The 17,405-nt window shown below is 41.3% G+C and overlaps 2 protein-coding genes across 3 annotated transcripts; one reads left to right on the forward strand and one right to left on the reverse strand.

The window, feature by feature from the left end:
• Nucleotides 1-219: 219 nt before the first annotated feature.
• Nucleotides 220-12,788, forward strand: abcf1 (ATP-binding cassette, sub-family F (GCN20), member 1). The gene is made up of 24 exons (XM_076051661.1): nucleotides 220-453; nucleotides 1,392-1,441; nucleotides 1,526-1,600; nucleotides 1,735-1,858; nucleotides 1,957-1,985; nucleotides 2,072-2,155; nucleotides 2,941-3,015; nucleotides 3,352-3,447; nucleotides 3,782-3,904; nucleotides 4,268-4,368; nucleotides 4,977-5,062; nucleotides 5,153-5,292; nucleotides 6,250-6,398; nucleotides 6,639-6,722; nucleotides 7,208-7,332; nucleotides 7,624-7,736; nucleotides 8,102-8,276; nucleotides 8,389-8,463; nucleotides 9,262-9,332; nucleotides 9,457-9,489; nucleotides 11,224-11,392; nucleotides 11,738-11,802; nucleotides 11,879-11,951; nucleotides 12,558-12,788. Exons 1-24 carry the CDS (start codon nucleotides 393-395, stop codon nucleotides 12,722-12,724), a joined length of 2,343 nt encoding a protein of 780 aa, XP_075907776.1. The 5' UTR covers nucleotides 220-392; the 3' UTR covers nucleotides 12,725-12,788.
• Nucleotides 12,789-13,105: 317 nt separating this feature from the next.
• mrps18b (mitochondrial ribosomal protein S18B) lies at nucleotides 13,106-16,976 on the reverse strand. 2 transcript variants are annotated; one of them, XM_076051662.1, is made up of 7 exons: nucleotides 16,821-16,976; nucleotides 16,304-16,466; nucleotides 15,602-15,699; nucleotides 14,932-15,000; nucleotides 14,505-14,571; nucleotides 14,350-14,409; nucleotides 13,106-13,384 (listed from the first exon to the last, which is right to left on the reverse strand). In XM_076051662.1, exons 1-7 carry the CDS (start codon nucleotides 16,899-16,901, stop codon nucleotides 13,191-13,193), a joined length of 732 nt encoding a protein of 243 aa, XP_075907777.1. In that variant the 5' UTR covers nucleotides 16,902-16,976; the 3' UTR covers nucleotides 13,106-13,190. The 2 variants fall into 2 exon arrangements, with proteins under 2 accessions (XP_075907777.1, XP_075907778.1); XM_076051663.1 differs by having other exon boundaries at nucleotides 16,304-16,454; nucleotides 16,821-16,970.
• Nucleotides 16,977-17,405: the final 429 nt, after the last annotated feature.

Consider the following 17,405-nt stretch of genomic DNA (forward strand, 5'->3'; position numbering starts at 1 on the left):
TATATCAATGAATGGAATGCAATATAAAAGCAAACATTATTATTATTATTATTATTATTAGTAGTAGTAGTAGTAGTAGTAGTAGTAGTATTATTATTATTATTATTATTATTATTATTATTATTATTATTATTATTATGAAAATACTGACGCCGAGGTAGTATAATATACCACGTGGTGGCAGTAATGAGACACTCTGGTTGAGTGACGTCGGCAGACGTGGAAGAAGAGCGCCACAGTGTCATGGTGGCCAGCAAGTAGAGAGGGAGCCCAGTCATAAGGCCGCACGACGTGACACACCGGGGATTTGGTTTTATTCAACAGTGGGAGAAGTCAGTTTTTAGACGTTAAAGGCGTTTACCAAAAAGTAGCAGGACCCTCCGAACAGGAAGATGTCGAAGAAAGGGAAAGGCGACACAGAGTGGCTGGACACTGACGGCACTCCGGCTCCTGGTAAGGAAACACAAACCATGTGAGATCAATGATTATGGACAGTGTAACATTCTGTAATGGACCACAATCTGGTAGCGCGTTTGTGGGTAGTTACGACGTAATTCTTGGAAATTTACAGCCCCGTTAAAGTTCTTGTGTCCCTGTCTCTCCCCGCTGCGTGGCCCTGAAATCCCAACGCACAATGTGCGCACACTTCAATTCTATAGACCACTTTTTGTCCCGTGTTTCAGATTTGGATTAACTTCATGGTCTAAACGGGGAAATTTGGTTTAACGCAGGGAACCGGTGTAGTTAGCAGCCAGTCATTCCCACGACAGGTTTGACACGACACAGTCGACACATTGCGTGTGTTTGTGTGTCGACAGCAAAGTATTTTCACGGGACTGACGTGAAGGTACAGCGTTTAGAAATGTGTGAAATTCTGTCATCTAGTGGTCAGATTTCAGATTGCAGCGCTCATTCCGCTCACCCACTCCCGAGCTTGTCAGTGAACTACGGTGGCCTGGATACCTCGTTCACCTTCTTGGTCGTTGGTGTATTTGACGACGCGAGCGTTCACTCTAAATACATTGATCGCTGACAGCAGTCATGGAGGACCGTAACCGTTATTTCGTGCTGATATTCATTTGCAGTAAAAGGGAAAATGTTGGTCTCAAAATTTTGAATAACACAAACTCCAACATTTAACTTCATTTAAATGCTTTTATGCATAACGTTTATTAAACAGCAGGCCAATTTCAACACCATTAATTTATTGTCTGATATATTTTATTGTGAGCTACAATCTGTTAAATGCGTGTAGTAAATCAAACTTCATTTAATGGTGGCTATGAGGTAGCTGTGTTATGTGAACATATTAGGGAACTAATACTGACTCTTTGTCTTTCACATCACCCACTCATTGTTATTTCCATCTTTCTCTTTTTTTTTTATCTCAGAAGAAAAAACTGTTAAAAAAGGAAAAAAGGACAAGAAGGGGAAGAAAAGTGTAAGTATTGCACTTTTCTTTTAGTATTTATCAATGAAGCAGGATTGTCTGATGATCTGAACATTGTTTTTGTGTGATGTCTAGTTTTTTGAGGAGCTCGCCTCAGAAGTCCCTGAAAAGCCAACTGAGGTTGAGGTGAAAGACTCACAGAAAAAGCAGGTGAGTCAACTTTTCAAGAGATAGAGACCCTTCTTAAGTGACGATTAATCGATAATCCATGAATGGGTAAAATCCCTAGTACCAGATCAAACTGCAAGTGGTGTTGCATCGTTCCATCAACTCTTTTTCATCAGCCCCAGAAAAAGAAGAAAAGTCGTCAGAAAGCGAAAGACAACGATGCAGACGAGGACGACCTGGATCCCATGTTGAGACTACAGAAGCTCTCAGTGGAGGCCAGCGATGAAGAAAATGAAACAGGTGTGGCATTGAACAAATTAGCCCTCACATCATCACGAAAGATCAAACATACTGATCCATGGTTTACATTTTAGCCTAATGAAATTTCACATCCTCAGGGCCCCGCAAGGGAAATGCGAAGAACAAGGTTTGTCTCCGTCTACCTGCTTCACATATTACATTTGGATGATTCACGTGTTGTCACGCATGTTAAGCATTTCCTGTGTCCTTCAGGCCGGAAACATTTTTGCTGCTCTCAGCCAGGGCCAGAGTGATGATGACGAAGACTTGGAGAAAGAAGATAAACCGCTTCGCAAGGTAATTATATTGCATGAAGGGCCGTAGATCACGGTTTGTGGTACGAGGGAGGGGTTTATTTGACAGAGCAGCCCTGCATCATGGGTAATTGGGTGAAGAATAAGTAACTGCATCTATTTTAGTCACTGTTGGTCAAAATAGATGCAGTTACGTGAACCACACATCATTTGGATTAAACACTGACCTACGAGACCTTTTGCTCTAATTGACTCGATCCAATTAAAGGTCCAGTGTATAATATTTGGAGATTTTGAAGAAGAAACAGCGACATCAAGAGGTTATATTTCAGATTGCAGCATCTTGCACTCTCCCTCCCTCTCCTGAGCTTGCCAGTCAACTACGGTGGCCGGAGCACCCAAACCTGGATACCTGGTCCACCTTCTTCTTCTTTGTTGGTTTATTTGAAGACGTGGCCAAGAATCCGAAACATGCTGTCAGGCAGCTGGATTGTCCACACCAGGCTTCCTTAGAAATATGCTGGTGCAAGATGGCAGCTAACTGGGAGCACTGGGACCCTTATTGGTCTATGGAGATTATTAGAGATATACAAGAACCGTTCTAAGGGGAACAATGATACACTTGTATTAATGTATTCATGGGCAGTATATTAAGATTTTACCGATATAAAAATCATAAATCAAGTCAAATATTACTCATTGGACCTTTAACATGTCATTCAGATCAGAGGCGGTGGTGGTGTAACTGGGTTTGTGATTGGATCAGAGCTGATGATTGACTGTTGGATTGCTTGTGGTACTGATGTATCTTTCACTCTGCCCGTCTAGAAAGAAAAAGCTTCGTCACGCAGGGAGGTTGAAGACGACATGGATGATCAGAGCGATGGAAGTGACACGATGATGGTTTGTCTCCCACACAGCTCCCCTTCACTGCTTTATCGTGTTTAAAAACATCATAAAGCCTCAAAAATATGAAATCATTATTGGTGGATATTTTATGGATTAAAAAAAAAAAGCACCTCATTGAGAGGAGTGTAGTAACAGTATCATTCACCTTTCAGGAATCATTGAGTGTGTTTTCTTATTTTTATTTTTATTTAAGTCAAAATAAGGTCACCTGACTTTCTAAGCATACAGCTCACCCAGAACAAAAGCAAAAGAAAATGCAAAAAATTGAAGACTACTTCTTAAACCGAAAGCACTGATGCTGAAGTCTCTTTCTGCTGCTGTATCAACCAGAACGCTGAGGACGTCATTGCCGAACAGTGCAAGGCGGATGAAGCTGACCCATACGCCAACCTCAGTAAAAAGGAAAAGAAGAAGAAAAAGAAACAGGTAATTATTCATCCATTGATTTCATCAGATTGTTTCAAATCGTCATGGGAAGGTGAAGTGTGTACGGCCTTGCAGCAGAACCTTGGGTTGCCAGGTTCTGTTATAAACGCCTTGTATAGCCTTATTCTATTCTTTGTTTTATTTTTTATTTAAATTTAAGATATTGTCTTTTTGGATTATATAAATGCAAGTGTGATGATGAAACAACAGCAACGGGATAAAATAAAATTTTAGACGCAGCTTACCGAGTTGTGCAGAAGAGCAACCAAAAAAAGAGAGAAAAAAATCTGTTAAATTGTGCCATTTTTCTCTGTGATGATGAATGTTGTGACAGATGGAGTACGAGCGGCAGGTGGCCAGCGTCCGAGCTCAAAGTGCCCTGGAGGGCGATTTCTCCGTGTCCCAGGCTGAGCTCTCCTCCAGGCAGGCCATGCTGGAGAACGCCTCTGACATCAAGGTTGGACAACTGCTGCACATTCTTCTCAGCTGACACCTTGTTAAGGAACAAAACCTAGGAACAAAATATTGATGCCATGAATTTGATTTTTTTTTTTTTCATTATCAGATATCAAAGTGATGATAAGAAACTTGAGAAATTCTAAAGAATTTCATAAATCCTCGAATTGTATATTTCCTCTAATTGTAACTGTTTGGTTTTTTTTTTAAACACATGGTTCATTAAATGTGTCGTTTAGATTTTGGAGGTATAACTCAATGGAAAATTTTTGCATTAGCTGCCAATGAAGGACAGTATGAGTGTGTGAGTGTCTTGTGTATAATTGGCCCACTGTTGACTGAGACACTGTTGTGAATTTAACAGTTGGAGAGGTTCAGCATCTCGGCTCACGGCAAGGAGCTCTTTGTCAACGCTGACCTGGTCATCGTGGCTGGAAGACGATACGGTTTAGTTGGACCAAATGGGTGAGTCTCATTTTTTTCCCTTTAGTTTGTTTGGGCCTGAACAGCGACTGCATTGACGCCTTTATATGTTCAAGTGTTTCATTTGTTACATGGCAAACCTGATGTTTCTCCATACTGGAGCACTTAGTATACACTCATATGAAACTCAATCTTTCTTCATATAGGGACATGTAGAATTTAACAACTGACAACTTTTTTTGTAAACTTTATTTCAGAGACAAACAAAGAAGTTATTAAAATAAATAAAATAATATTGGTTAAAAACAAAAAGCGACAATATAAATGAACATTTCTTTCCTTCCTTTTTTAAAAAAATTTGAAATGGAATAGGAGGAAGCAGAGCTGATCCCAATGTTAACATATATTGCAATTAGAAATGATAGAAAATAAAACAATACTTTTCAGTTTACATTCTGTGAAATAAATCAAGTCAATAAATCAAGTCAAGTCACACTGGACCTTTAAGATCACATGTTGCAGGCTATTCCAGTGCAGTGTTGCTCTGTTTACCAGTGCTCAGACACCATCCAGTGTTGCTCGGTGCAGTGTTCATGTTGTGACTGTTTTCTGTTCAATGACGATTAATACCACACTGTCTTCCTGTCCAGCAAAGGAAAGACCACATTACTGAAGCACATCGCCAGCAGAGCGCTCAGCATTCCCCCCAACATTGACGTGTTGCTGTGTGAGCAGGGTAAGTCGGGTGTCTTGATGTCGGATGTTGGAGAACCGTGTGTGCTACCTCTGCTGGCGATTGACTCTGCCGTGCTGCTGCTTCATCCAGAGGTGGTGGCTGACGACACGCCGGCCGTGCAGGCCGTGCTGAAGGCCGACACCCGCCGTCTCAAACTCCTGGACGAAGAGAAGCGGCTCCAGGCTCGTCTGGAGAAGGGAGACGACAGCGTGGCTGAAAGGCTGGAGAAGGTGTCGTGTCATGTGCCTCATTTCCCATCAGCGGATTGGTTTTTAATGACCGTGTTCACACTGCGGTGTTTTCAAGTCGCAGCTTCCACCACAGCTGAGAGTCACCATCATTGCATTTAAAGGTCCAGTGTGTAATATTTGGAGATTTTGAAGAATAAACAGCGGCATCAAGTGGCTACAGTTTAGATTGCAGCGTCTTTCACTCTCCCTCCCCCTCCTGAGCTTGCCAGTGAACTACGGTGGCCAGCGCACCCAAACCTGGATACCTCATCCACCTTTCTCTTCTTTGTTGGTTTATTTGAAGACGTGGGCATGAATCCGAAACATGGTGTCAGGCAGCTGGATTGTCCACACCAGGCTTCCTTAGAAATATGGTGGTGCAAGATGGCAACTACCTGGGGAGCACTGGGACCCTTATTGGTCTATGGAGATTCTTATATATATGTGAGAACCGTTCTCAGGGTAGGAAAACCAAATTACTTGTGTTGTACTGCCAGTATACACTTTTATTAATGTATTTATGGGCAGTATATTAAGATTTTACCAATATAAAAATCATAAATCAAGTCAAATATTACACACTGGACCTTTAATGTAATGAAATGTAATCTTCTGAGTCACAAACAAATGAATTGAAGGTCATACAGAGCAGGTCTAGACTGATTATTGCTTTAATTTACATATTTTCAGTATCTATAGTCGAAAGTGCATTTCTGTCGCATTGAAAAGGCAGATTGGAGCTTTGCTGTCATGACAACGCACACGTGTGCTTACACAACAGGAGGGGAGAATCAGGAGAAGCAGCTAATGTAGGATAAGTGAAAAATGGTGCTGGCGCTGCTATAATTCGTGGAAAACATTAATCTGGTGCCATTTTTTTGTGGCCATTTTCACAAAAAGTCCTGATCACTTGTCCATTTCTTGTCTCTGCTCCGTGTCGGAACACGCCTGTGGCAGGTGTATGAGGAGCTGTCAGCGATTGGAGCGGCAGCAGCTGAGGCCAAAGCCAGGAGGATCCTGGCTGGTCTCTCCTTCACACCAGAGATGCAGAACAGAGCCACCAAGAAGTTCTCAGGAGGCTGGCGAATGAGAGTCTCTCTGGCCAGGTAACTACATGTCCATCACTGTCAGTGGAGCAGCGGTGATGTGATGAATCAAAGCCACTAGAGCAGAGCTGTCAAAGTCCTGGCATTGAGCCAAGTTTGGCCCGCAGTGTCGTTAGATTTGTCCCGCGAGGCCAAAACAAAGTCACTACTAGAGCTTTATATACTGTAGATATTTATAGAATGACTTATATTCCAGGCACAGGATTTTTCTTTATTCCCTCTTGTGTGTTTCCCCCTCAGGGCTTTGTTCATGGAACCCACTCTGCTCATGCTGGATGAACCCACCAACCACCTGGACCTGAATGCCGTCATCTGGCTCAACAAGTACCAAACATCTTCTCAATCTGACGTTTTCTCTGTCAAATTTGTGCTTTTATTATTATAAATCATGGCAATGTCTGCCAGTCACTTTTTTTTTTCTTTTTTTTTTAAAGTGTTTTTGCATCAACATCAACTTTAATTGGTACAGTAACAGTATCACTCAACAGAAACGATTAAAGTCATCATCTATCTCTTAATAATGTAACCACATAACCACTATCTTAGAACACTGCTATCTTATCTAAGACCAGATCAGTGAAGTGTGATGTGTATCCTTACACTGCCAGAGGGAAGTGAAAAAAAACGTAATTGTATTAAATAGAAAATATGATATTGTTGTGCACATGAATGCAGCTTTTGCATTTATCTGCAATTAAATTCAAAAAATGTATTCTTTCAATTTTATAATTACATTTAAAATATATACATTTTTCATTTCTTTGTCTAGTTTGTGTATGACTGAAGTACATGTGCTTGTCCATTTGCAGTTATCTTCAAAGCTGGAAAAAGACTCTTCTTATAGTTTCCCACGACCAGAGTTTCCTGGATGACGTGTGCACTGACATCATCCATCTAGACAACCAGAAACTCTACTATTACAGAGGAAATTACTGTAAGTGCCGTTTGATATTAGATTATTGTCAATGACTCCCAGTTGTCCTGTGTTGAAAGCTAAAATATTCACACAGAGGTGCTCCTTTTTTGTGTTGGTCTAAGTGGAAGTCATTGTTTGAAGTTCCATGCATCTTCATCTTGACTTGAGAACTGGTTTCATGTTATTAAGTGGCTAGTCCTCACCACATACACACACTTCCGGTTTTGGGTTCCATTCAAATTGTTGGAACTTTATGTGAACCATGTCTCGGTGTGTCTCTGAGTGCCAGTATATCCGCTTTGCTCTCAGTAACATTCAAGAAGATGTACGTGCAGAAGCAGAAGGAACTGCAGAAGCAGTACGACAAGCAGCAGAAGAAATTGAAGGAGCTGAAGGCTGGAGGCAAGTCCACCAAGCAGGCGGTAAGGACACAACTCAGCCTATGTCAGGAAGTTGGTGCAACTAGTTTGGTATTTGTTGATAATGTGGAGAAACGTCTCATAACTTTCAGAATTGATTCAGATTGAAAGTACTTGACTAGTCCCAGAGGTCAACTAACTGTCCAGCCAGTTGAGTCCAGAGCAGCACTGCAAATAAGAACAAAGAAGAAACACTGCAGCATTTGACATCTTGATCAAAAGTTCCATCACTTGTGCTCATATATTTTATGTCATCACTATCTATCTGCAGTGTGTACTGTTTTAAAGATAAAAAACAAACAAAAAAATACCATGAGAAGGTGTGTCCAAACTTTTGACTGGTAGTGTACATACGTGTTGTGGCGCAGGAGAAGCAAACTAAGGATGCCCTGACCAGGAAGCAGCAGAAGGGCAAGAAGAAAGGTCTGCAGGAGGAGGAGAGCCAGGAGGCTCCAGAGCTGCTCAAGAGGCCCAGAGAGTACACCGTCAAGTTCACATTCCCAAACCCTCCACCCCTCTCTCCACCCATACTGGGCCTGCACTGTAAGAGCAGCACAGCACAGCACAGCACAGCACACTGAAGGAGCTGCTGTGTCTCATATGAAGCTTGAACCTGCAGAGATTCCACTGCTTCTCTCTCCTCTCCCTCCTTCAGGCGTGGACTTTGGCTACGACAGTCACAAGCTTCTCTTTAGGAACGTGGACTTTGGAATCGACATGGAGTCCAGGAGTGAGTTAGCTGCTCCGACTTGAACGCAACAACACTTGTGTACATGTGTCTGCTTTTCATTCGAAGCCTTGGTGGAGATTTCATATGTGTTTCACAGTTGAGCCTGTCGTTTATACTGGGAGTACCAGTGTGTACAAGTACCAGTGTTGCTGCTACTGACTGGGACACCAACACATCCACACGGCTCAAACAACAAGGCATTCAACACACATTTGACCCCCACATTCACACATTGGCTACACAAACACTCCTATTTGACTCTGTGTGTTTTCTAGAACTTTCCGCAGGGAAAAGTGAAAGTCAAAGCCTTCACCGTGTGTGTGTGTGTGTGTGTGTGTGTGTGTGTGTGTGTGTGTGTGTGTGTGTGTGTGTGTGTGTGTGTGTGTGTGTGTGTGTGTGTGTGTGTGTGTGTGTGTGTGTGTGTGTGTGTGTGTGTGTGTGTGTGTGTGTGTGTGTGTTGTGACGGCACCTGGTGGTTTTTACCCCAGGAAAAGAAACTGCAAGGATTTTCTTGTAGCAGCAAATCCTTTTTTAAAGCAGAATGGTGGTAACTTGGTGAGAAGAGTTCACTGCTACTGTTCACTGATTCCCTGCCATCAGTCGATCAAGTTGCATTTCAACTGTTACAAATATCACCAGTAGAAAAGTTTTGTCAGCATTTCAATGATTCATGACTTTAATTCTTTGGTGTATTTGCTGCTGGCTTCTGTTTTTTTTCTGTCAACTCGTTTTTTGGTGTTGTTCAGTTTGTCTACTGAACAGAACAGAAGTGAACTCATTTGCTGTCGTCCTCTCTAGTCTGTATGGTCGGACCAAACGGAGTTGGCAAAAGTACCCTCCTCCTGCTGCTGACGGGGAAAATCAATCCTGTAAGTTCAAATATGCAACTACTGCAACTGTACATGAATGCAATCTTATCCTTCATGATAAAGAAGAAAATGTGGGTGCTGAGGCTCCAGTGTATTTATGTGTAATACTTATTTGTCTTTTCAGACTAAAGGAGAGATGAGGAAGAATCATCGCTTGGTGAGTTTTAACTTGATTTCTTTTAAAAATTGGGTCAAATCATTTGTGCAGGTGTTTTCTTTACTGTGCAGGGTAAACACTGTTATTGTTCATCCGCCTTTGTGAGAGTTGTGTTGTTGTCCTTGTTTTTTTTTTGTTTTTTTTTAAGTCAAAATACTAGTAGTAACCTACTTCCCCCATCACTGTTTCTGCAGTATTTTTGGTTTGCAAATCTAAAATCGCCCTCCACTTTTTCAATAGTGAAGTTATTTGATCCCCACGTTCTTTTTTTTAAGTGTCTACAAAATGCAGGTATTTAAGGTAGACATGCATTTTGTTCATTATAGTTTCAGGTTTAGAGTGTAATCTGCTTTAATATTTGATGGCTGAACTGAACAGTGTTGAAGCAGATGACGTCACCTTAATGTTTCACAGTAAAAGCAAGCAACACAAATAAAACACTCGGTATATTATGAAAATTAACCAGATCCACCAAGTGTTCACATCATTGACTTCCTGCCGGAACGAATCTACCTGTTGATACACCTGAGACTGGATAGATATATTAAAAATAGATCGATAATAGATACTTAATAGGTAGATGATAGATACTAGATGGATGGATGATGGATGGATGGATGGATGGATAGATAGACAGACAGATGGATATATGGATGGATGGATCGATAGACAGACAGATGGATATATGGATGGATAGATACTGTAGATAAATAGATGATAGATTTTAGATAGATACTAAATATTATAGATAGATACTAAACAGATGGATACTAGATAGTCCAGAAGCTAACAGATCTTACTGACAGCAGATAATTATTATCAAGTCCAGCACTGTTTCTGACAATAGATCGAGGGATACTGGATAGATGGATCGATTGATACTGTAGCTACTTCCTGTCTGAATAATTCTACTGCCTGCCATTGATGGGTCGCCAGACGTGAAGTGTGAGAAATAGAACAGCTGTAGTATTTTTCCAAAGCAGCTTCAGTCTCACACTTCTGGAATGCTTCTGAAACGCGCCCACGCTGCCCCCTGGTGGTGGTGGGAACACACACACTGACTTTAAAGCAACTCTCGGTAACTTTCGGTGGAAGTGGCGAAGTGACGAAGTAAATACGCTGCAGCGCTAGGTTATTGATGTGGGAAAATACATATAGTGGCCTCGCTGGAGCGCTCGTATGTGTTGAGGAAAAACACCAATATGAAATGCAAAACAGACATTGACAATAACGTCGTAGCAAACGTTCAACACTTTGATTAGTTCGTCTTTCATCGAGGTTACTTATTGGGTTCCATTCCGTCATTTTACAATCTTATGTATTTGTAATAGTAGTATGTAAGACCGCCTCTAAATAAACGTGTGACGTTGCCGCAAAGTGGTTCGTCCGGCGTGTCGGGTCGCACTTGAAAGTTACGCAGTGCAGTTACAGCCGGCACAACCCCCCCCCCTCTCGCTGCAGAGGCTGCACCATTGAGCCTATTAATCGTTTATCTACTGCTTTACTGAGTTTGGAATCATCATTTTATGGTTGAAAAGTTACCTAGGGCTGCTTTAATGGCTGTTTGCCATCGCAACTGTTTCCTGTCCTTTGCTTCCTTCTGTTATGATCCAGAATCTGCTGCTTGTGAAAGCTGAGGACGACTTTTTAACATGACAGTGAACCATAATTTGTGTCTTTATAGATGAATATGATATATGTACAACTGCATGTGTGTGTGACTCCTGCTTGCAGAAAGTGGGCTTCTTCAACCAGCAGTACGCTGAGCAGCTGAACATGGAGGAGACGGCCACCGAGTACCTGATGAGGAACTTCAATCTCCCCTACGAGGACAGCAGGAAGTGCCTGGGCCGCTTCGGCCTGGAGAGCCACGCCCACACCATCCAGATCTCCAAACTGTCCGGTAAACACAGCAGCGAAGGCCAAGTCTCACTGCGTTAGGCCAGGTTCTTCAGCTGGAAGCCCAGGAACAAACTGGAGGCATCCTCACTTCACACATGTCGTGTTTGTTGAAGTCACAGCTAAAGTGAAGCAGCGCTGGATCACAGAGGATACGAGATAGATAGATAGATACTAGATTGATAGATTTCTACTTCCTGTTTGAATGATTCTACTTCCTGCCATTGATTGATGGTGAGGAAACCAGTATGCGTGTTGAGCCTCCACCAGTTGAGAACCACTGCTGTAAGACACAGATGTCTTCATTATTATTATTATTAATTGTGTGTGTGAATTGTGTGTGTGTCAGGTGGCCAGAAAGCCAGAGTGGTGTTTGCTGAACTCTCCTGTCGCCAGCCTGATGTTCTCATCCTGGTAAAGCTGCACTTGCACCTTCATTCACTTTCCAACTAGCAGAATACTTTCTCACCACTGCGTTTCTTTCTAACAGGATGAGCCCACTAACAATCTGGATATTGAGTCCATTGATGCCTTATCAGAAGCCATTAATGAATACAAAGGAGGTAAGAAGCAGAACCCCAACACAGTCTGTTGTTGAGTCATGTTTGCCACTGAGTTTTTTTTTCTTAGGGTGTTTGCATTTTGGCAACACTTAGGGAGAGTTCCTTTGCTGTGTATCATACACTTCATTGATTATTGTGACAAGCTCAGTCACAATCTTCTCTCTTTAATCTGAATTCATTCCACTTTTTAGCCTTAAAATCCCCGGAATGTCTAGTATTCTGTCAAGCTCTAGTCTGCCCTCTACTGTTCAAAGCAGTGTCACCTTTTTCTTTCTTTATTTTTTCTTTCATTTTTAATCTCACCGTCAGTGACATTAAAACCGTCTTTAAGATGGTGTTGCTGGCTGTTGTTTTTTTATTCAAACCGATTGGGCCTCGCACTTCTTTAATTTTTATCAGTAACTTTTTCGAGAGTGCGTGGTGCTACCTTATTTTTTTCATGATTCAAAATCCTGACGACAAAGTCAGTTTGGAAAAAAAAAATCTTCAGTGCAAATTTAGTCAAACAATAGAGTTCATTCCCAACTGCAAAATTGCGTATTTGTGTTCATACTCCTTCCTTCTCAACTGGTTTCCCTTCTTCTCCTCCCCTCTCTCTCCTTCCAGCTGTGATCATCGTCAGCCACGACGCCCGGCTCATCACCGAGACGCAGTGCCAGCTGTGGGTGGTGGAGGATCGATCCATCAACCAGATCGACGGAGACTTTGATGACTACAAGCGCGAGGTGCTGGAGGCTCTGGGGGAGACCATGGTCAGCAAGGTCAACCCGTGAGCTGCCACAGGGAGAATCCTTATGCAAATCATGGTTGTCTAATAAAATCAAACTATTATCAAGAGTCGTCAGTAGTTTGGCTTTATTTTTGTGACGTCTGCAGTTCATGTTTTATTGTACAACACGTGTGTAGGAATCATGGTGTTGTATCGTGACCTTAAAAACAGAGATGAATCCTTCGTCGTCGACTTCACTTTAAGTAGCTGCGCAGCTTTTTGGACAAAAATATGATAAAATGACACTTTGTAGCCTAATAATGACAATATGGTCCAGGCGTTGGTAAGCTACGTCTCGGGGGCCATATGCAGCCCATTAAGCTTTTTAATCCGGCCCTTAAACCGAACTTGAAGAAATGATATTAATAGTAAGTCAATAAAACTGTTTATGTGGTTTATATTTTTTATTGTACAGCATCTGTAAAGAATCATAGTATTGTATCATGATCATATAAAAAAAGACGACTCTGTCACTTTAAGTAAGCTGCGTAGGTCTTCTTGACTTTAGCCACTTCGTTCTCGTCTGGCTCAATTGTGCCGTACCATTTATACCAAGTGTCACTTAAGGTTGAGGGCAAGGAAGGGGTTGACCCCACAGCATCATGGGAAGTGGAGTAATCCTCCGCTGAGAACTCCACAGGAGGAATGTGCGAGGGCAGTAAGCCTAGGAAGAGAAGGACGGGAGTTAATACTCAACTGGCTGCTCTTCAGGAGCCGTTTGACCGTTTTGTTTGTTTCACATTCACTTCATTTAGAAAATGTGGACAGTCTAAAAGTAGATGAACAACAAGTGCTGACTTCAACTTTCCATTTAGTTTGATGAGGATTTTAAGTTAAATTTTTTTTAAATACGCTTCTGCTCTGGGTGAAATTGATGGGAAATTCAGAGGGTTGGAGCGTCGCAAGGTTCACTGTGTGATATTGGTGATATCAAGAAGAAACAGCGACATCCAGTGGTCACATTAAGGATTGCAGCTCACCCTCCTTCCCATGCCTCCCTCTCTTGAGCTTGCCAGTGAACTACGGTGGCCTGCACACCCAAACCTGGATACCTCGTCCACCGTGTTCTTCATTGGTTTATTTGAAGACGTGGGCAGTAACCCCAATTATGAAACACGCAATCCGGTAGTTGGATTGTCCACACCAGGCTTCCTTAGAAATGCTGGTGCAAGATGGCAGCTAACTGGGAGCACTGGGACCCTTATTGATCTATGGAGATTCTTACATATATGTGAGAACCATTCTATAGAGAGGTTACCTAAAATACTTTTGTTGTACTGCGATTCTACACTTTAATATATTTATGGGATGTATACTGAGCTTTTACCAATATGAAAATCATAGATCACACCAAATATTACACACTGAGCCGTTCAGACGCTGCTCTCATCATTAAAGCGCTTTGAGATGCTTGTGGTTGTGATTTAGTGCTGTATAAATAAAAGTTGATTAGTTGATTGATCGATTGTGTTTGTTGTGAAGTGATTCAAAGGGAACCCAACAGAACCCTGAGAGTCGAGTATCTTTAAATTAGACTTCATATTTATGTTTAGCACTGGTGAGGAAAAATGCAGACAATATTAAATCAAACTAATGGACAGCAACAACATTCAACCTGGTGATTCCTACCATGATTCCGTGCTGTGTCCACTGCCTCATTTAACTTCTTCTGCTGCTTCATGCAAACGCCTGGTTTAAAAAAAGAAAAAAAAGAATAAAAAAATCACAACTCCAGACAGACAGTCAGTACTTGACCACCTCTTCAGCATCACAAAGCTTCTTACCAGTTCGAGTGGGATCAAACACCATCCCAGTCTGGGGGCTGATGAACTGCTGGAGCAACTTGACATTCTGAAGAGAGTCATCGATATTGTGAACAAGTTGTGTGTTTTCATGAAAGAAAGAAGAAGAGTCCATGTTGTGTGTTAAACGTATTAAGAGAGAGAGAACTTTTAGAATCATGTGGGATGAGTTTTTCTCTTGACTGAATCAACCACAACCTTGTTTTCTTTTTCATCTACTTTGACAATGGTTTGGTTTTATAGTTTTTGTTAAATTAATTATAAAGAAGTAATTATAAAAGTGAGAAAAGTGCATCAGCCTTTGCTGATATTTAAAGTTCTTTAGTTAGTTGAAAAACAAATGGAGACATGTTGCTAATACATAATAAATCAACTCGAAGGCAATAATGCAGTGGCTTCATGAACTGACCTGATAGTGGACGATGATATTTGGGTCCCTGCAAACTGGACATGGGTTTCCACTGATCTTATCTCCTCTCTGGAGAAACACAGCAACTTTATTTAATGACGGACGGTGTTTGTAGCATTAACAAGAATTCTAGGACTGTTTTTCCATGAAAATTCCAAGTATATTACAAATGGCTGCAAAACTGTGAGAAGGAATTAAAGGAGTTTCTACATTGCAAAAGGGCGGTTGCCCACGACAGCCGTGTCGAGATCTCCTTCTAACTATGAGGCTCCCAGATCAGCTCAGCACTTCTGAGTTTAATGAAACACTGTATTGTGATGGTGTGCGAACTGTTTGGTAATTCAAATCTCAGCAGGCATGTAGAACTGGTGCTCGCTGGCTATAAAAGCACCGGTGTTAGCTGGCTACATGCGTGAACTTTCTTTTATGTGTCGATTTGAATGTCCTGAAATATAAAAATTACATGAACCTTTTGCTAATTAAATATCAGAGTGGATTCAGTGGAGGCAAAAGACCCACATTTCATTTAGGCTTAATTCAGAATTTGAACTTATTTTTTCACCAAAGTGCACAATTTCGAAAAACACATATTCACCAAGCACATCATAATTTTTGTTCTGTCATCATGACACTATAGTCAAACAATTACAATACGATGGACTTCTCTTACGATGCAAGTCTTGCGTGTCTTCTGTGGGGGAATGCCTCCTTTATGGTTTCTCCTGTAGCCGTTCCACACAGTTTCCGTTCTGTACCTCTCAAAGTACTCTGTGGGAAAGTCAATGAAACATGAGATAGAAGGGGATGTTTTGCTTCATAAATGTCATTATAATGCTACGTGGTTACCAGCTAGATACAATAGGGTTCAAATGGCTGTCCAAAGACACTCACTACTTTTACATGCACTTTAAATAATCATAACTCTGATTATGCTCCTGTCAGAATAAGGTCCATATTCATATTTAAATGGGGAGAACATAATGAGAGTATTGGTATCTCTGCTCTCCTCTGTAGTGGCCATTTGTCATCTTCATTGATCACAACATTAATATAACCAAACAAACAAAAAACGATTTTTCAAAAATCAAAACAAAGGGCCGCTAAGGCAAAGAGGAAATGAATGTACGCAGGAACCGAGGTTCTGCGTACATTCACAGAGTGAGTTGTCCAGGTAAAGAATTGAGTTTTTGTTCAATTCATTCCGAACGAACAAAACAAAGAAAACGTGCGCGCAATTTTCCCAAATGACGTCTGTGGAAGCATAATTTTGTGTGCAAGTTAATGTACATACAAATGTTTACACCTACAAATATGTTCATTTTTGACAAGTGATCTTACACCTTATAGACATACTTGGCTGCTTGCACCATACCTTCACTCTCCAGGTATTCAGAGGGTCTGTCCTGGTATTTGGAGAGAGAACTAACAGCATCTCCATCGTGGACTGACGCTACATGACGACAAAAGTAGCTTGGTAGTACAACGCCATGGCGGATCCCAGTTGATTGAATAGCATGTGATTTCTGCAAACAAGACTAAGATCAAAACACAACATATGGTCACTATTAGACAGACAGATAGACAGATAGATAGATAGATAGATAGATAGATAGATAGATAGATAGATAGATAGATGGATAAATAGATAGACGTGACTGACAATAACATAGCATGCCTAAGTGTTCCAGACTATCTACCCAAAACGCTTTTAAAACTGTTCACATTTATATTGACTTTTGCTAATACCAAAACGCATCTTCAGCAACCAGCCAGCGAAAACACGACGATTCAGGACTGGTTGGGTTGACGTCTCTTACCAGCTAACGCGCAAGTCAGGTTTTAACATGATAAGAGACAAATGTGTTTGTCTAAACAAAGACATAAAGTACCAGATTTTGTCGGAATGGATGTAAAATCCTGTGTGATAGATGAGCTGCTGTCCTCACGTTCCCTAGAATGGAGGCAGCCATTTCTCTGTTACGCTTTGACACTGAAACACCGTGAACGACGCTCGCACACGGCCGGGGAGTATTGTGAACTAACTACGGCAACTCCGCTAGGACATACGGCAAGTCTGCGGTAGTGTGTTCGTGTACTAAAATCCCTGCGCGTTGGGAGACACACCACAATCAGTGGGATCTTGCAATAAAAATCATGCAATCAATTTATATGGATGCATAATCAAAATAAAATAAATTACTTTTACTGGCCTTAGATTCTTAGTTTTTGTCATATTGTCAAATTTGTGCAGCATGGTATTTTTGTTGTGTCGACCAGGGAATTTTCTAAATTCTAATATTCTAAAAATCAGTGTGTGTGTGTGTGTGTGTGTTGAGTTGATCATTTTGGCATCCATTAACAGACAAAATATCTTCTCCTCTTACTTACTGTTGTGGAGAATAAAAATGTGTTTTGGTTCAAAACATGTATGTCATTGTAAAGCTTAGGCCTATAGGGTGAACATTTTGTCACCT

The sequence above is a fragment of the Nelusetta ayraudi genome, unplaced genomic scaffold (assembly GCF_046127955.1).
Source record: "Nelusetta ayraudi isolate G7.1 ecotype Tasmania unplaced genomic scaffold, CSIRO-AGI_Nayr_v1 ptg000135l, whole genome shotgun sequence".
NCBI classification, from domain to species: domain Eukaryota; kingdom Metazoa; phylum Chordata; class Actinopteri; order Tetraodontiformes; family Monacanthidae; genus Nelusetta; species Nelusetta ayraudi.